Raw genomic sequence first — 21,105 nt, forward strand, 5'->3', positions numbered from 1 at the left:
ATATATATATATATATATATATATATATATATATATATATATATATATATATATATATTTCTTGAGGAAGTTGCTCAGCACTGGTTGCTGAAGCCAGTTCAAGTTCTATCACCACTGCAACTTCATTCCATCGAAGTCCATCCTTCATGGATGCAGATGATTCTTACTGTAGTACCATTGCGTATAGCAACTGTAATAGCAATGACATACAGTGGCAGGGTTATTTAGCACCCTATTCTCACCCCAAATCGAGTCCTCAGCTTCTCTAGCTCGGCAGCAGTATCTTGCCACAATAGGGCAGCCCAGATGGGTTTGCCTTTGCACTGCCAGTTACTCTGCTTACATTGCTGGAACAACCCCTACAGGGCATTTCCCACCATCCGTGAGTCAGTATAGAGATAGAGCACTGGCCATTTTCCTTGATCAGCAATGTCTAAAGCTAGACAGATGGCTTTCATTTCTTCAAACTGGCTCAATTCACCTTCTCCTTCAAAATTTTCTGTGACTTGTCATATAGGACTCCATACAGCAGCCTCTCACTTCTGATGCTTCCCTACAATGCGACAGGACCCATCAATGAACAGGGCATATTGCTTCTCATTTTCTGGCAGTTTATTATACAGTGGGGCCCATACAGCATCCATCACCTCCTACTCCTTCTCTGGTGGTGTTATGAAATCTTTGCCCTCTGTGATCACTTCCAGAATTCCTGGGCAACTGGGGTTTCCTATTTGAACTTGTTGTGTGATCAGTGTGACCCACTTACTCCACGTGGCATCAGTTTCATGGTGTGTAGAGGGGACACTCCCTTTGAACATCCAGCCCAGCACTGGCACGGGGATCCAGGAGGAGCTGTGCTTCAGTCTGGATCACCTCTGAAGCAGGTCGGACCCCTTCATATGCTGCCAAACTCTACTTTTCAGTTAGAGTATAGCAGGCCTCAGATCCTGTGTATCCCCAGCTCCAAAACACTAGATGCTGGCCTCAGATCTCTCCTGGTGCTTTCTGACAAAGACTCCAGGTAGGGCCATCCTCTTTGGCTGCAGTGTAGAGCACATTTTTAACATTTTGTCCTCCCCAGACCGACCCAAGGGCTATTGCATGAACTGTCTCCAGTTCTAATTTGGTCAAAGTCTTGTCATTGTTCAGGGCCCTATTTAAAATCCTTCTTCTTCTGGGTCACTTGATACAGAGGGTTTACAATTAGAATGTAATCTGGAATATGCATCCTCCAAAACCCCACAAGGCCTATGAAATCTTGCTAGTTGGTGGACACACAGCTGCTGTTTTGTTGATCACATCTATTGGGATCTGATGTCACTTGTCTTGCCATTTTATCCCTAAAAACTGGATCTTCTGTGCGGATCCCTTGACCTTACTTTATTGTAAAACAGGCCTTCGGAAGTATTTTATGTATTTTCTTACCTTTCTCAAAAACTTCTACTGTATTGCCCTATACAATGATTTTATTAAAGTATTTTTAGGTGTTCTAGAACTTCACCCTGTTCCAGTGCAGTCTGGATCAGTCCATGACAAATGGTGGGGCTGTTTCCACCCCTGGGGCAGTTAATTCCACATGAACTGGACAGCCCTCCAAGTGACAGAAAACTGTGGCATGCATTCTGCTGCCAAAGGGAATGAGTAAAATGCATTAGCGGTATCAGTTGTGGCATACCTCTTGGCTGCCTTTGACTCCAGTTCGTATTGAAGCTCTAGCGTAATCCCACATGGCAACACTCAGCAAGGGTGTGACTTCATTCAGGCCACAATAGTCTACTGATAATCACTGGAAATGAGAAGTTCTCTAGATACCTGCCATTATTCTCTGACATGCCTTGCCACCCATTACTAACCAGCCTTGGGGCAGATCACTGAATGGTATTCTTAAAAAATTTTTGTGTAACTCCCAACAGGACCTGAGACACATTCAGGAGATATATCCATAACAGCATGCTGGCTTGAACATCCCAAGAATATTCAAAAGCTGCTGTAATTAGCCTGAAGGACAAAGGGGAAGTGAAAGAGCAGGATAAAGTATCTCTGCCCCATCTTTGCCATAGATTAGGTGTAATCACTAATAAATTCCAAGAGAAGGCACCGAAGATACAGGCATGGCAACAGTACCACATAGAAATATCAGCTTAACCTCGTGACCAGTGAAGTAATCAAATCATAAGTCATCATTAACCAGTACAGCAAAATGATACTCCTGATCCCTCTCCCAGAGGTGATAAACATCACTGCAGGGAATAGTGCATATAAGGATTTACATAACATCACCACGTGAACAAATGAACCAATGTTGTGACCAGCAGTTATTTAATATAAGAAATACTTATAACAAATCTGTTTTAACATGTTCTGGTCAGATCTGGTCAGATCTATCTCAACCCTTTGTGTCCTATGTTGGATGCCAAAAAGGTCTGTGGTGGTTTAAGCCCAGCCAGCAACTAAGTACCCCACAGCTGCTCACTCTCTCCTCCCCCGCAGTGGGATGGGGAGGAGAATTGGAAGAAAAAAAAGTAAAAACTCATGGGTTGAGATAAGGACAGTCTTAATAGTACATCACAAGGAGAGGAGAAATAATAATAACAACAATAATACTAATAAAAGAATACATAAAGCAAGTGATGCATAATGTAATTGCTCATCACCCAGAACCTGATGCTCAGCCCATTTCTGAGCCATGATCCCTCCTCCCCTGACCAGCTCTCCCAGTTTATATACTGAGCATGACACCATATGGTATCACATATCCCCTTAATTAGTTTGTGTCAGGTGTCCTGGCTGTGTCCCCTGCCAGCTTCTTGTGAAAACTAACTCTTATCCCAACTGAACCCAGGACAACATGACTGCAAGATTGGCAGGGAGCAGTGGTACCTGCCCAGCTCTGACTCCCTGAGATTGAATGAGAAAGTTGGGCAGTTTTCCATGGTGGCTGCTTTGAGAGAGATGATCTGTGTGGGTTTGACAGTTCACACAAACTCTCCTGAAAGAAGATGAAGGAGTTTTTCTCTGAAGGGTCACTAATGCAGACAACACATATCCCCTTAGCTCTCTGCTGCAGTTTCTGCCCTTACAGGAGCCATAGCGTGTAGTCCTCTTTGTAACTGTGCTGAGCATCACCCTAGAAGCAGTTCATGATTTGACCTCCCCACACTTCGTAGAAGGTTGCCCTGAACACTTGCAGCTTTCATGGTGAGAACCCTTTTTCTCATTTCTAGCCTAAAGATATTCGTAGCTGGTTTCTGGTTGTACTTTTGTACCAAGAATCCCTTAGCTTAAACCCTTCCTTCCACCCTGCTTGGTGTTTATCATGATGTAGTTGTAGGCGGTGGTCAAATCCTCCTTCAAAGCTTTACTTTACATTGCTGAACAAGGCAAGTTCGGCATTGTCTCACCAGCACTCCCCCACTGATCCCTGGTTCTGCAGAAGATGTTTCCCTACACCAAATACTTGACCTCCTGAAAGTACTTTACCTGCTTTGCCCTTGGATTAAATTTCCTACCCATTTTGCATTTCTCCTGCTAATCTCCATTTCCTTCAGTGCAACCATTAGCTTAACCCATAATTGATCTGAAGTAATACCAGATACCTTACTGAAATCCAGACATACTCATGTCTGTGATTGTTGCCTGAAGTTTAGGTGATAAAAACCTCTAAAGACAAGGATTTTTTGTTCTGTAAATAGTCAATAGGCAGAGCATTGCTTTCTCCTTCAGCATCGGTGTTTATGTTTACATCTGCTGTTGTGCCCAGTGCAGTTGTGGTTTGATGATAAGAAGTTCCTGTGAGGTAGGAGTGGCATCCCATGTTCTGAAATACGTTAAAATTAACACTGATTTATCTTCTGTTAACACTTTTTAGTCTAGCAAATCTAACTGTAACCTGCAAAGGCTAAAGGGGACTCCTTTTGCTTGTTTATAGTGTACAAAACAGAAAGGCTTAGAATTTTTCATTGTATCTTTCTTTGTCATATTTCACATTCATAATTAAGGTCATAGCATGCCCAAAGCCTCTATGATTAGAAACACCCATAAAAGATGGCACTATACATTGAGGTGGTGAAAGCCAGGGTGGTAAGAGGGAACATAATTTCTGATCAGACTCCTCATAGTTCTTCGGTCAGATTGTCTTCTCACTCTGATCAATAAGAATTTAGCTGCTTAATTGAATGAGGCCAAAACAGCTTGCTCCTGTTAACACTGATTTAATTTTTTATTTAGAAATGTGAGATAAAAAGTTTTTCATCCCGGCTGACATTCTTGTTTCTCATTGCATGCTTTAATTTTATTTAGTGAGATTTTGAGTAAAGATTTTTATAAACAAGACTTAAACACCATCAACCTCTCAATTTAGAAGTTACTCTGTAACAGCAAATACATTTTATATCTCAAAATGATTGCCAGACTAATCAATAAAGATCAAACTGTGAACCAGACAGATTGCTAATTATACTGTGGCTATTTTTAGTATGGGAATAAATTTGACCCTGACCCAAATCTTTAAGTCTCTTGTACATGATATAAAAGCACAATCCTAAATTAAAATACAAAATGAAAAACATATTGCCACCCTATCTCTGTCCCTCAGAGTGCAGTGATAACATGCTGCTCAGTAATGGTCATCGCATTTAATTACACACTTTTAAAACAGAAGGCCTCAACTGTCTTTGAGAGTTACATCATCGAGTATAGGCTGATCAAGGCTATAGAGATATTGAATTTTGATGGTAGTGTGGTACAAAAAATAAAACTAGCACACACACTTTGAAGATAACAGAAATACTTCCACTGACTTCATAGGATTCATCGAAGTTTGTCTTATGTGGCTGATGTTTTTTCTAGCCGTAAGTTCTAAGTGAAAATTACTGTTTACCAGTGGCCTGTGAGACATAAATCTGAGATGGTTTCACACCCCAGACTCTTATGCTGTCAGCAGCTTTTCTGACTACAGAACCTGAGGCAGATGCCAGAGGTGGCAGCATATTTGTTGCCATACTTTATCACTTCTCACTGTGGAAAGCATTCATATTATACAAGTTTGTTGCAAATTATTGTTGCTGTCCTACAGAAATAACCCTGAGGGTTGCTTATTTGCATTGGGAATACAATCTATCCACAAAGTAAAGTCAAAAATGCCAAGGTTTTCTTCTCAGTTCCATAGCTGTGAGTTTTGGTAGAGTATGTTACCTAGCACAACAGTTTTGTTCTGGTCAAATATTTTTACAATGTTTTTCTGGGAAAGACTGGGAAGAGTAAAGCATAATAACTGAGAAACAGAAATTTAATTTTTGTAGGTTCTTTTGGAGATCTCCATTATAATAACAAAAATTGGAATTAAATTAAGATAGATCCCTGCAAAAACTAGAAAAAATATGTGTGGAAATGGGATCCTGTAAATTTTTCCTGAACAAAAATAGAATTCTAAATGAAATTTCTTATTGTGTCTTCTAGTGTTAGCAGATCTCTTAAAGGAGAATATTTGTAGCCTTGTGTACATTAGACATTAATAATATGGCAAGTTTTAAAAATCAGTAGTGTTGATTAAGGTTCTGGACCAGAGCATCAAATCCACAGGAAGATTTCTTTGTTAGACAGAAATTAAACATCCCATTTTGATTTGTTGCTGATCTTTCTGAAAACAGAGGAACTGACAACAAATTTAGGTTTACAGTTTGGAATTTGGCATGTCTTCAGGTGACGCCTTGTATTTCAGAATTCCAACTGTTCATAAAACAAACATTGGGTGCCTTGATAAGGTCGTCATGTTTCCCAGCAGAGTTAATTGTTCTTTTGCATTCAAGAGCCTGCACAAACCATGTAATATTCCTTTACAGAAAATTCATAATTGTATTAGTATGCAATATGAGATATCTTCTCAAAGAAAGCAGTCACCTACGTAATAGAGATATCCACAGTCCAATCATCCTGACCTCCTTCTTCTACTAGATGAGAATTTTTTAACTCCTTCCAGTTATGGTCTTGTGAGAGTAGCTCATTTTTATGGTTTTGATTTTTTTTAATATATGATTTTTTCACAGATATTGCTGGTACCTTGTCATGTACAACAAAAATGTTTATTCTTAATGTCATCACCTGGAGACAAATTCAGGCTTGGAAACCTAGAACGGAAATGGCGCTTACAAATTCTAGCTGTTTTGGGGATCCAAAATAAATATCCATGAAGACTTTTTTTTTTTTTTTTTTTTTTTTTTTTTTTTTTTTTTTTTTTCAGATGAAGAGGGCACTGAGAGACCATAGTAGAGCTACAAAAGACTTCTTTTCCAGTTGTGAGTGTAGATTTTGCAAAAGCATGAAAGGGTGGGATAGTTGGCAGTTGTAGCCTGAAAGGTGCCTCAAGCAAGGAGGCTCCTGAAGTATGGTATTGATGCCAGAAACAATGTATTGTTTTCCTTCCTTGCTTCAGAACAGGAGAGCGTGAGTGTCACGTTGCTACAAGTCTGAGACCAGTCCAAGTTTGCTATACCACTATGTTTTAATATACTAGCACCTGGAAGACTGAGATAGGCCTTTGTATTGCAGTGTAAGGACTCACCTCTAGTGGAAGCGTAAACAGAAACACTCTGTGCTTGTAGACCTTGGGGGCGATGCTGCTTAGAACTATGTTTTGTGGAAAGTCTGTAATAAAAGTTAAGAAAGAAATCAGATGGGGTTTTTTTTAAAAAAAAATAAAAAAGTGTGGTCTAGGCAGTCCTTCGTTGAACATACGATCAATATTAGGCTTAAGAAGTGATTCTATTACATGTAGGCCAAGCTTCACAATTCAAGTAAAGCAGTATAATTAAGCCAGAACATCAGTGTGTTATCTATGCATAAATAAGAATTCAAATGCAGAAATATAAGTCTTCATTAAATACAATGATATGTTAAAAATTATACACTTTTTCTATGCATAGCTCAGGAATAGACTTTCACAATGCGCAAGAGAAATGTCATTTTCCTTCATTGGTTTCTTACCCTGAAATCTCACCTTTGAAACAGTTATAAGTCTGACCCTACCAAAATACACACATGAGGCTTTCTGTGCCCTGCTGTGATCATGTGCATCCTTGGTGCAAAATTCCAACAGCCTGGTCTTACTAGCACCCTGCTAGTTTAATTATGAAATCTCTGCGGATTAGCTGGGGTCATTGTCAGCAATGCCAACTGGCTTGTAACAGCCAATATCCGTATTGTGCCAGCCTTCAAAACAAATTGGCCAGTTTCAAATTGCCTGATGGAAATATTCTTTAGCTTGACTAACAGGGAGTTTTTTTGATCAGTGCTAATTTACGCATAACTATTCTAAAAATTTGTACAGTGTAAACAATTGAGTTTTAGCACCCAGGAACACTCTTTGACATGCATTAATTTACTAGTGTAACTGTACTGTACAGATGGAAGAAAATCATGTTATTCTTCAGAAGCAACTGATACAGAATCTGACCTACCCATTTAAGAGTTACATTATTTTATGATATATACCTCTTAAGGGAGAGAAACTAATCAAAAGCCATGAGATGTAGTGCTTTAATTAGAATACACAAAAAAAAAAATTATTGCAAGAAAACTAAAATAAGTTAGTGTAGAATGAACAGATGTGCACCTTTGGCTAATTAGGATATTACATTATGGCCCCATTAGAGGTATACTAGGCCTATCGTTAGAAAATCTCTGTGCCCAGTGAAATCTGTCCCTGCCAGGAATAGTTTTCCAACAGCTAAATGTCTCTCTCATGCCAGAGATTACTGGGGCCTGAACTAGAACCAGGTATCATTGACATCAGTTTTAGATCTATTCTAGATTGTGTTTTCCGTTTGTATCATTTTAATTTCCTAATGGCAAACCCAAAGATGTTACTGTCTTTCAAAAGCATTACTTGCTTTTCAGTAACCTGCTTGGAATATAGAATCTACTTCTTTTTTAGATTTGCTAGAATAACAGTGATGTTGATGAAGTTTGTATTCTGTACAGGGATGGCAGATTGGTAAAAAACCTTCTGCAAGTTTATGCTGTTGGCTTGAAGGAAGAAGCCTGATTTTGCAAAATTCCTCCCTGCTTCCTTTTGAATTTGCAATAGTGGCATTATAAAAGTACATACAGTGGATTTAAGAATCTTTTAAGGCTTTGGTCTTAAAATAATTGTGTCTCTAATACTTTAAAAATATTTTTCATATTTTAGTTTAAAGCTCTTGTTTATTATGGATTTTTTTCTATTTGTTTATAACATGACTGTGGTCAAGAAAGTAAAAAAAGTGAGTGGAAACAGAGAGGTAGCAATGTAATGTGCATGTAGTGCTTTTTGTCTTCAGACCACTGTACAAATAGTAAGACCTCAGCACACTTCAAAGGTTTGTAAGAGCAACTCTAAGTGAAGTAATTCAAGCAGAGAGGTCCTGTGAGTTGTGCAAAGTTACAGAGGAAATGGGTGCTAGTACCGATGTTGTCTGAAAAGCAGATTCATCGCCCAGTGCGCAATAGGTCAATAATCACACACTCAGGAGAGACGTTGCTTACTTATTTTAGGGTTGTGAAAGCCTAGGTCCTCAGCGGTTTCCCTCAAATCAAGCACACCAATGTGACTCTTCACACTATATGTATACACAAAATTTGCAGAATTAGGAATTTTCCAAGTCCATCATCTCTGCAGTGATTGGCTAGTAATTCACACACAATTATAATACTGCTGACACAATACTATACATGCTCAGGGGAACAGTCTTCACCTGGGGCAGGGTCTTCTTGACCCATAAGCATGATTTTTAGTATTGTAATGAGGATAGTTCAGCTAAGGATATGTGGACCTTGAGTTTGCTTGCCACGTCGTCAGTGTACCCTCTTCAAGGTCTAATTGCTCTGGGATGTCCTTGCTCAAAGGCGACTACTTGTGCTTAGGGATGCCTTTGGCTTTAATATATACAAAGAACATTTTTCCTGACCTAAGGATAATATTGCTACATTGTTCTAAAAGTTTAACCTTCAACACCGAGGGCAGGGCTTCTAGTTTTTGGCTTTTTTTGCAACTCCTCCATGTGGAAGGAAAAAAAAAAAAAGTGTACTGCACCTCAGCAGCTCTGAGAGATCAAGTCATACATGTTAAATAAGTTCTACCCACTGCAATTTTGTGGCATTTTCCTTCAACTAATACCATGGTTCTTTGAATTCATGACAAATGACTGAATTTTCCCAAAAGAACATATATCCTGCAGCTTTTTGTTATGCAACCGGACAGGGGGCAGGCACAAGGTGGATGCCTGATAGGTGTAGAGACTGCAGCGGGAAGATGCCCCTGCATGAGGGGTCTGGGTAATTGAGGAAGAGAAACAACGCATTTGTCTTCTGCACTCCAGACATGCAGAAAAGTTTAAGCAGGGTATCTGTATGAGGAACGTTGCTAATGTAATGTTAATTCTTCACTGAATTCAGTTAGTCTGCAAGTGGGTGGCTCTTTTGAATGGATTTAAGAAGCCACTTTATGAAAGCTCTTCTGCCTACTTTGATTCTGTGTACTATTTATAGTTTAAGAGGAGAAATTCATGCCGTTGCAAACAGTTAGCTCTCTGCACAAAGCCAGCTCATTTGGAATTTGTGTGGGAAGGTGTGTACATTATCCTCTCCTACATGTCATATTGTACAGAAATGACTATACATGATTTGATGTAATCACACCTGGTATGGTGTCGTCATCCTTAAGGCTGCTTCACTCTTCTAAAACCAGGAACATTCAAAAGAGAAAACTGTTTTCAAATGTTAAACAAAATAATTGTGGAGTTTTCAAGTTAGAACTTTATATAACCTAATTTCTTAATTTAGAATTTCTCTTCTGAGCTATCTCCTAACTTTAAATGTAGTAGACAAGCAAATAAACTGATCTGGATTTGTGCATCTATGCTGATGCATTTCTTCATACATTTTTACAATACACAGATTTATTATCCTAAATCATTAATCAGATTCCTTGTGGTAATGCATACTGATAAAAAGTACAAAGGCAAATATTTTTTGTTCCACTAAAACAGTTTTCTTTTAAATAAATTTAACTAATTGAAGTTTTATGAAAATGTTTGGAAGTCAGTTTATCAAGTAGCAGAAACAATGATGCACTCCAGTTTCCCAGAGCAACAAGTAAATGCAAGACAGGTGCAAAGGTGCAAGATGTTTGGAGAAACTTTCATTATTTGGTGTCTTTCTAAGATCCATTTTGTTGTTATGCATATACAGAAATCCGAAAATTGCTGAAATATAGTCAGAAAACCAAGGTTGGTTTTGTCTTCTACAATGATAAAAAGGTCTTATGTTCATTCAGTTCCAAAGACATTGTGACTATTGTAAGAAAATGGTGGCAGAGGGAAGATTATGCTCTGTATGTAACTTGATTTCACACTTCTATTACTAGAACCTTGTTGATTTGTGTGGAACTGGGTTCTGACACTGTCACTGATGGTGTTTTTTTCTAAAGCTCTTTAAGCAAGAATTATCAGATACACGTGCAACACTTCTCAAAACAATCCCTGCATTTCAAAAACAACTTCAATAATTGTTTTCTATTTTGAAAAAAAAAAAAATAGTCCCAAATAAATTGATTGTACTCTAAACAACCAACTTAGATAAATGAACTTCTCCATAATCAGCAGAAATCAAACTTCCAGCTCCCAAATCTGAACCATATGGGATTTCAGGTTCTGTTCTGCATTCCAAGTGATGATGTGCTGCCTGAAAGATAAATGGAAGCATGGAAACAGGCTGCTTGTAGTAGTCATAGTACTGTGCCATTAAATAAAGCCTTATTCAGTTGAAGTAGTGGATATTTACATAGACTTCAGTGGGGACAGCACAGTTTCAACAACAGGTTATTATGCATCCCCAATCCCCTTCTGCACCTGTCGCTCGGACATCTAAAATGCAGCTTACACATGTCACAACAGTTTTAAAGATGTGGAACCTGAGCTGCACAAGAACTGCATCATTCACTCTAGGATAAATCTACAAGTCACATATCATATCCTTGTATCAATCTTTAATTTTTGTGTAATTATTGGACATGTGAATTATAAATCAGATGATACATACAGAAGATTATAACAGGGCATAGGTGCTCTCAAACTATGAAATTTTAGATTTCTCTTGATTCCTTCAAGCTGCATGTGTCTTGTTTTCCCAAGTCTACACCAATGTGGGGTGTATGACTAAGTGTACATTCTGAATTATGCGTATTTGTTTCTCTTCACTCTAAGATCTGTGCTGAATGATGATCCTAAACACAAATTATATGGAGATTGACTTTGCCATCCCTACCTTGCTAGGAATAGAAAATAGGTATATTTTTTATTTCACCCTGTTAGCTTATTAAAAGTTTGTTTAAACTTTCTGTTAACTGCTTCAGAAACTTCAATTAACCACATCACTATCAGAGAGTATATGGCTGTAAATCAAACTTAATTGCTGTGCGGTAGTTTTCATTATGCAATGATCCACTTTTGTAAGGTCTACAGAAAGACCATACTTACAAGTCTATAGATGTTCCTGAAAAGGAAGGAAAAAAACCTTTGCTCTTTTCAGTTTCATAAGGATGTCATGACTACATTTGTCACTGAAGGTGTCCAGTACTGAATTGGTATCTATGGATTTGGTTCTCCCTTCAGGACCCCACAGGCTTGGTTTTCTAATAAATTCAACATGTAAGTTCTAAATATATTCTGTGGAGTAATAAAACTGGTAGAAAATTTCCTTTTGAAAACATGAATGTATCTGGTATTCATGAATGTGGCAGTCATATTACAGACATCCTGGACAGAAATTTGTACAGTGAAACCACAGCCCCCAGCCACATCAGACCACAGGTTTCTCCCCACGACTAGATCAATGCACATGGAAAATAGTCATTGCGTGTGAGGGGAAAAAGGAACACTAGGTCCTTGATTCAGAGGATTTCCACAGCAGTGGCTGTTCTGCACTAACCTGAGAGATAGTGTGCACTACCCTACAAAGCAGCTCTGCTCAGGAGGTCAGGTGAGCTGGGTGTGAACAGGAGCTGCAGGTAGAGCTCCCTTAACCATCTCTTTGATTGTCTAATGCAACTTTACAAGGGAGCTGGGTTCATACGTGGCAGGAGGGTCTGTAAGGCAGACCAGGGGCTAGTAAACTGGACAGGTTCACAAAGGAGTTAGGGCATATGCACAACAGTAATCAGTGAGGACACCCACTGCTGCTGGAGCTGTCTCTGGTGGCCCTGTGACTGCCAGAGAGAGTGCGGCACCATGGGAGCACAGTAACATGGTCAGGGGTCAGCTGGTTTCTCATCAGTCCACTTGAATGAAGGTCAGTGATATGGCACAACACATCCTGGAGTTAAATGAAGCATACAGAAAGCAGAAAACAGGTCAGGTTGTTTAAGCCTGAGTTGGAAGAATAGCAGGAGTATGAAGGCTAAAGTCAGAAAGGCCAGGTCAGAAAATGAGATGAATCTAGCATCAAATAAGAAAGGTAGCAAAGTCAACCATCCTTGTAAGAAGAAATCCAGATGAAGACCTATTGAAAGATGTCTAGAAGAAGGCAGCAGTGTTTTTGTCTTTTTTTCCCCCTAGTTTTCAGTAAAATTGCAGCTATGACTAGATGCCTAGCACACTTAACAGCAGTGACTGAGCAGTAAAATTTGAACCTAAAATAAGAAAAGTCTAAGTCACAGAGTATTCAAATATTTTAGGACTTTTTTAATTAGTTGCACTCAGTGACCTTCACAGTACAATCTTTAAAGAGCAAGCTTTTTAAGTCTGATTTAGCACTCATTTCTGATGGAGGCTGAGCAGAGTCGCTGTTGTATGTAGTACTCACTTCAAGAGGAAGAAGGGAGGAATTACAGACCAACTGCTTTAACTCTACTCCCCACAAAAAATCTGCAGTAAATAATGAAGCTAAGGAGTACAAGGCATCTGGGAGATAAAAAAGCAGGGCAAGAGGCAAGATTTTGTCAAGATCAAGTCATGCCAAATCAGTCTGATTTTTTCTCAGAGTAAGAGATGTAGTTTTTAGGGGAGTAAAGTTTTTGGTGCTTGTCTCACCTGCCAGTCCTGCAATAAATTAGGGAAATGTGGTCAAATGATGTTATTTTAAGCTAGATGAAGACTGATTGTCTACTGAGAGAATGTCTACCAGTGTATCTAAGGTTCAAGAGTGGAGATTTAGGAAAAATCTTCTCTCATATGCTTTTTTAGTGTTTTTGTTGACAGCCTCCAATGATGGAATAGAGGGTGTACTTATGAAAATTTGGGACAACATAACATTAGGAAAAACTGCAAGTATGTTGGAGACTGGGTTTACAAATAAAATAACTTCAGTAAAATTCAGTGTCCTTTCTGTACTGTCAAAGATACAATCATACATGAACTTGAATAGTCAACAGTAAAACCATGGGAGTGGGAACAAAATAGAAAGAGCCTAACAGTAGTGTGATATGTTGCAAAAAAAGCAAATAGATTTATTAATACATCCTGTAGAATCTGTCAGGCCACAACTGGAATACATTTTTTCATTTTCACACATTGATGTAAGTCAATACAGCCTTGAGGAGAGCAACAAGAATGATCACAGGTCAAGAAAAGTTGGTCTGTAAGAAAAGAATGAGAAAACTAAAGTCCTTTAGTCTCAAAGAGAAGAATGATTGTGTACAGGATAGCAAGTACTCAAAAGGCTATTGCAAAAAAGGGAGTAATCTGCTTTCTGCCTATATGGTATATAAGAAACAAAGTAATGGGCTTCATCTGCCCCTGTCAAGGTCCACGTAAGTCACAGGGAAGTACTTCCTAACAGTCAAGATAGCACAGCCCTGTAGTAAATTGCTTAGGGAAATTGTGGAGTCTCGAGTATCAGAGGTCTTTAAGCATAAACTGGACAAACAACTGTTGTAGATGTAATTAATGCTGCCAAAGAGCAGGGAGAGGAGTAGATGATTCAGGTTCATTTCAGCCTTACTTTTCTACACTTCTGTGTAGTAGGTACCATAAATAAAATCAAGGGAAAAGGCTAGAGTTTTAAACAGTCTTCATTTGTTCTTTTGTCATAAAATTTTTCAAGTTAGATACAAACCAGAATTATTGAAGGATAAAACAAGGAGCAAAGGGAACTCTCACACAGCAGTTAGAAAGGAGCTTTAAAAAAAAAATAAAAAAAATCTTTATGCTGCAGTCACAATTAGAGTCACAGTAATTGTTCAGTCATGATTTGCTGTTATGTACCATGGGTATAAAGGCCGAGGTGAAGGCTGCCTTTATTCTAACCAGTAAGTCTTTGAGAAAAGGGCCTGTGTATTATTCTCACCTAGTGTCATGCCAAGTCATAATAAGACTATCATGCTCAATTTTGATAGAATACATTTCTCTCAGATTGTCTGAGATGCTCTACACTAATAATGAAGTACCTTACTGTGTGCCTGAAGCACAGCCAATTTACCCACCTGACCTACTTACATCTCATTGGCCAAAGCAATTGAAAAGGAAGTGTGATCATGGGATGTGCAAATATATTTTTTCGCTATTTATTTTATTTCCTTTCCATTTAAATTCACTAATTTAATACTGACTGCTCAGGCCCTCTAGTGTTTCCATTTTACTTTTTCTTGTTCATTCCCTTTAGCTAAGTGGAATAGCCATATGTTCCTTAAAATCAGTACTGTCCCTATTTATAGTACCTGCCTTGATGTAGTGTTAAAAAAAAAAAAAAAAAAAAAAAAAAAAAAAAAAAAAATCAGAGGAGAAGGTACATGAGAAAGCATAGTATCTCTTCCCCATGCCATTGGCTAGCAGATAAAAATTCTGTATATTGAGGAGACTTGTTCCACAAGGTCTTCTTCCATGGGCCTTGCTGTGAGACCCTGTGAAGGCTTGTCTTCCATCTACATCTCCTCAGGCTAGACAAAGTGCTGTTATTCTACAGGTAAATCATACATTTTAGCACAGAGATGTTACAGGACATAACTAGATCTCAGTATATATACATAATGTTGCCATGGAAATAGAGAATTTTCTGTAAATATAGATTTTCTGTATCCATCTTTTTTCATTAACACAAATTAGCAAAGCTGCAACCAGAGAACTGCCATGCCTTTGTTTTCTTTTAGTGATTGGCATTGTCTACTGAAAATCAGAAGTGAAAACAGGACATTTCAGCTACTATAAGAGTATCATGTCATGATGACATTTTATGTGCATGCTATGTTATACTGTTATACAACACTGTGGATCTAAAAATTCTTCATCCATCCATAGAATTCAAGTCATTTTTAAGTCTCATCCATATCTTATAGGTGGGAAAAGTGATGTAATTCAGCAATGTCTAGATCACAGAGTGAGTCAGTGTGCTGCTCTGGCTTTGTTCCTGGGCCCTGATGTTCTCATCAAATCATATCATTTAGTCATTAAGAGATATAGCGCATATATATATATATATATATATATATATATATATATATTAGAGTACAGGCTATTTATTTTACAATGAGAGTATGCAGTTCCCAAGGCTGTACTACAGACATAAGCTGCAGAGTCACTGCCTTCCAAGGAACATGACACTTATTAAAACCAATATGTGAGAAGTGAAGAGCAATCAAAATAGAACATATATAAATCAAAGTAACTCTTATACAAAGTAGATTATGCTAATTTAACTAAATCTTTGCTACAGTTACATCTTCACTGGCAGATAAAGATACATTTTAATCCAGGGTGGACATGCTTGTGTGCAGCAAGTGTGACCACATTAAATGATGTAGCAGTGTGAAATCCATCAGTTTCCATATATTGTTACCTTAGATAACTAATGAGCTATCTCAGTGTAGAAAACACATCTGGGACAAGCAGTTAGATTTCACTGTGGAGCAGATGAGTCTTTGGCTGAGCTCCATAAACCATGTCATGACAAAAACTGGGCTTTAGGATATTAGAGAAAAAAACATATATTGCACTGTAAGAAACACACACTTTAAAAGCACTCAGTGTCACTGAAACAATGAAGGAAAGAGCAATGTATTCTTACTTAATGTTATTTAATCACTAGCGATTTACACAAACTAAAATTCCAATGAGATACACAGTCAAGAATTCATCTCCAATGCTAATTAAAGTGCACACTGTAGCTGTGCTTTCTAGATGAATATTCAGCCATTTGTAATTTGCTGCATAATAGTGCACACACACTGAGTTCTTTTAATAGTGAAGACAGAGCTGAGAGGGATACTACTAACATGTAGACCAGGAGACTCTCAGATAAGATGTGACTCTACCCTTAAGCATCTTTCTTCCAAGGCTTCAGAGGTTTCTGGTGAATGTTTTATCAACAATAAATACAGAATTTGTTTCACTAGTTTATCCTTTTTTGTCTGTCAGTATATTATATATTTTTTCTATGTTGTCTATAGCAGTGTTAAGAGGCAACCATATATTCCAGAAATTCTTCTTTCCATTAGTGCAAGGCAGGAACAGCATCCTTAAAGGAATTCAGTGGTGTGTGAATCCACATGTACTACCTGTGCTTTGTCAAGACTGATGGATTTTTGAGACTCTCCAATTGGGTGGCTTTAAAACCCTTGAGAGATCTACTCCATGGACTTCAAGGGTTTTATAGTTGGCTCAGAACACATACTGCATCCTTTCTGCTCAAAGATGCCTATTTAATAGTTTAATAGCTGAGTGACCATTCTCTTATCTCTCAGAATGTTATAATGTGCAGAAACTACCTTCCTCTGAGACACACTGATATCTCAACATCTATTAGATTACTTCCTAGAAGCCACTCCTCTACCTAAAAAGTCAATAATACTTTCTGAGATGTTTTTCTTCTCAAGTTGATGGGATGCTATCTTTGCCTTTCCCAAGTTTAGTTTCCTATTGAGATTATAATATGCATCCAAGGATCCTATGCTGAGCAGGTTTGCAGAAAAAAGCTGCTGAAGATCAGTTAAGTGACTTTGTGTCACACTCATAGCATAATAATAATGTGCTGCTATATCTTATTAGGAAGATGTTAACTCAGGCTTGATCATAATATCTTATTCTCACTTAAATGTTTTGAATTTCTCTTTTCCTAGTACCTGCATGCAAATGGGATTGTGCATCGTGACTTGAAGCCAGAAAATCTACTCTATGCAACACCAGCACCAGATGCACCACTAAAAATCGGTAAGCAGCACTGAATGTATGCTTCCCTAATTCATTTGTACCAGTAATATCTTCTAACTACAGTATATACATCTCACCATCACTTTATTCAAAGTTACTGCTTAGACTCAAATGAACAGCATGTTACTTTTCCAGCAACACAGCTGTGCATCGTATTTTTAAAACCAATACAAAACTAGATGCATGCTTAGAGAATGTATAGCCAAAATTGTGCAGAACGTGTCAGAGGATGAAGTGCTTAGGAGGAATAAGAAGAATCATGAGATCAGCATACAGCTGTGTGCACTACATCTGTGCCCCTTTTTTTGTTAAACTAGTAATTTAAGAGAAAAGGTTTATTGGCATAAAAGTACAAACATGCAGATAAGCGATAGAAAGCAAACTGAGCAAGACTGACTTCTGCTTTGAAGGCAGATTTGAGGGATAAAAAGTGATCTTCACAAAGAGTGTAGGGAAGCTACTTGAAACCTGGTCAGAACCATAGTGGGAGATGAGGAGGGACAAGGTGAGACCAGGCTCTCCTGAACAGGGATGTATTATGACACTTCTGTTGGGGGTGGTGGCCACTTGCAAAGAGCATGACCTCCAGAAATGCTGGGTATGCCTAGGTTTTGCTTGAGCAAAGAGGAGCTCTGTGCGACCCTCCTGAGCTGTATGCAACCAGTTTGGAAACACCACCTTGCACTCCCTTACTGGGGAGTGTGGGAGTGTGGGAGTATGCAAGGAGTTAATGTTGCCGTATTCACCAGACCAGTGTTCTTCATGAGTTTCAGGAGCCAGATTTTCAGGAAGTAGTCTCAAGCAGTCTAATATAAATTTCTAGGAAAGTCTTGCCTCTCAGGATGATGACATCTTAATTTATATTTTGTCCTAATTCTTATCTTTCCTGGAAAGGATCTAAACAGTGGTAAAATCATAGTGTAATGCAGCAACCAGTGGCCTTGGTTTGACAGCATTTTCCTAAATGCTGTGATTCTTCATCTTCTGGTTAAGATTATTGTCTTGCTTAGATTGAGATCTGATTTACAATGAGTGACAGTGTTTATAAAAGTAAATTATATTTCTGTTTTGATAAATGATAACACATAAATGATAACCATTTAGGGACAAGTGAACCCTAACTATGCATTTCTAGAATAAAATATGAACTGTTTGTATCCTGATCTTGAGTCAAAACATTCCCTTTTATATTCACTGTTCTAAAACAAAAATACTTCTATTTTGTGGGGATTTTAAGGCCAGATTGTCATCACCTAAATTGAAGTTTGAATAAACTCAGTTTATGTGAAATGAAAACGAAAAGAGTTGTGAAGACCTCAGGTTTTATGTCTTTCAAAAATGAGTCATGCAAGTATATGTATAACGTGATGAAGACTCTTTCTGTCTGAGTAGCAATTCAGGATGGAAACACTGCAAAAAGGATTATCAGTACTTATCGTGGCACAGGCTCCATGCCCCTGGAAGTCCTCTATCAAAATAGTGCTGGGATTTTGTCTTTCAGGGACCGCATATTCTAACCCTTATCCACGAAGTCACTGATGCGCAATTTTTTAAGGCAAAATTGTTCTGTTAATTTTACTGGATTACTCACAGAATGGTGGAAGCTGAATATATACCTATTCCTGGATCACTGCTTGTACACACTTAGGTATCCCATTGTATTGACTTTGTGCAGTCTTCAGAATAAAATACAAGCTAACTTTCTTGTCAAGCAAGATGCAAGAATAATCATTCGCATGGACAAATTTTGTTTGGATTGCAGACTGCATAGATCCTTTAAATTGATTTTCATCTCTGGAAATTACAATACTGTTCATTTAATGCATAAATGTTCATTTAATTACTTATAAAATGTAAAAAAAAAAAAAAAAAAAAAAAAAAAAAAGTGATTTTACATGGAAGTAAGAACATTAATATTCCTAAACAATCCTAACAGCTGATTTTGGACTTTCGAAGATTGTAGAAGATCAGGTGACCATGAAGACAGTTTGTGGAACTCCAGGGTACTGTGGTACGTTGTTTTATTATTTGCAGTATGCTATACTCAATGTGAGAATATAACATTTTCTCTTTCCAAGGTGAAATATTTCTTCCTAAAATCAAAATTCAAAAAGTCTCTAAAAAGCATAAATAAAACCCTCAAATTCCAAACTGGCACTGAGTTAAATTTTTCTAAACTGATATTCTTTAGCACTGAAGCTTAGTAATCAAAACATATGTTATGGTGCAAGTCCATTACTTGCATGGAAATAAGTTCAACCATCGTAAAAATGCTGCAGTTACTAAAATAGTACTGGAGAGGCATCAGCAGAAATTTGGTCTATGAAAGGCATAATGGAAACCACAAAAAATTTATAGAGTTCATAACAATTATGGATATTTGAATACTGCCCAGAGTGAATTTATCTTCGAGTATGTTTTTTAACACAGGGGAAATGAAATTATTCCTTAGAGTAGGGTCATAAATGTATCCTCTAAACTCAGTACATTTCAGCAAATACATGGTTTTAAATGAAGGCTTGACTCAGACCATTCTGGTCCATGCTGGAGTGGAACCAGTATCACAAAATTATGAGTGCCATATCAAGGCATGCTCTGTGGCAGACCTTGTGAACAGGGCAGCTGGTGTAGTTCTAGTCATCTCTTTCAGCAGTAAAATGTCTTTGACACTTCTAACTAATCCTCTTTTATCCTAAATTAAATAAAAAACAAAATCATAGGTTTGCTTCAGTTTTCCAAGAGAGTGAGAGTCAGCATGAACTGCTGCTTACCAAAATGACTAATTTGCCCTATGCATTCACAGTACTTCCAACAAGCATGAGTTTGTGGATGACTTCAAAGCAAACATCTAACTCATGAGCTAAGCAATGTATTATACAAGAATGGTAATTTTAATTCCTTTAGTAATTTAGAAATTAGCAATTACATACTTAATGATATTGGGCTTCTGTTTTTCAGCTGGTGGCCTTTCAGGACATTTCCTACTTGGTTAACTGTGGAAGATATGCACAAAGTTTAGAAACTGTGTTTCTTCTTAGTTGTCCTGTTCTTACATGTTTCTATTTTCTCCAAAATCACAGCTAGTTCATCCATCTCAGTCTTGTAGCTTTTAAACATGTAAGGAATCTAATCTGAATTCAAGAAAACCCCCACTGATACTTCAAATTAAAACAAATTTCCATATAATCACATTTAGATAAAAATTTGTTCCCTTACTGTCATATGGGAGAGTGAGGTTTTGATAAGCAAGTGAAAAAACATATTACTGGTAACAGTACATGAATAATTAGGAATGTAGAATTTTTCTCCACTGCTTTGGGGAGAGAGTAAGTAAAGCAGAGAGTGAACTCTACAATTTCTGTACACAATGTCTGGCAAACAATGCCATAACTGTGCTCTATGTCAGTTCCAGTAATTCAGATGATATAACTAAAACCAACCCAAAATCTGAAACCAGAGTTCAAGCATGTAACCTGCAACAGTAGGGAGAAAGCAAGCATACAACTGATCTTGAAAAAAATAATTTTAAAGATGCTGCTGAGTCCCAGTGGCTGTTCCCTTGTTGGGCTGGAGCTTATCCTGCTGCAGGTGGGGACATGACCAGCCTGGCTGTCCCCTGAACACATCAGACTGCTATTCAGCAGCAGTATCCCCAGGTCAGAGGGGATGGCATGGGCTTGTAGGATGCCTGTCCCTGTGGAAAGCCTCTGCCCTGCCTGTGGGCAGGTGGTCTGTGGAGCAGGGCAGACCCCTGGTGGGTTCTGGCTCATTTCCTGTGGCAGTGCTGAGCTGTGCAAGGCGCAAGGCTGAGCAACCAGCGGCTGGATGTAGCCTTGCAGGCTGCCTGGCAGCTTTCAGCAGGGCATCCCATGCATGCCATTGGGCTCCTGATACAGCGCCCTGTGCACAGCTTTGCTATCCCATCAGGGACAAC

General features: G+C 38.2%; 1 protein-coding gene across 1 annotated transcript in view; it reads left to right on the plus strand.

The window, feature by feature from the left end:
- Positions 1 to 21,105, plus strand: part of CAMK4 (calcium/calmodulin dependent protein kinase IV) — a 108,231-nt gene that overhangs the window by 67,244 nt on the left and 19,882 nt on the right. The window contains exons 6-7 of the mRNA XM_026865301.1: positions 17,081 to 17,171; positions 19,108 to 19,182. Of these exons, the coding sequence (XP_026721102.1) occupies positions 17,081 to 17,171; positions 19,108 to 19,182 (166 nt within the window). The remainder of the gene's footprint in view (positions 1 to 17,080; positions 17,172 to 19,107; positions 19,183 to 21,105) is intronic.

The sequence above is a fragment of the Athene cunicularia genome, assembly GCF_003259725.1.
Source record: "Athene cunicularia isolate RWA chromosome Z unlocalized genomic scaffold, athCun1 chrZ_part1, whole genome shotgun sequence".
Classification (NCBI taxonomy): domain Eukaryota; kingdom Metazoa; phylum Chordata; class Aves; order Strigiformes; family Strigidae; genus Athene; species Athene cunicularia.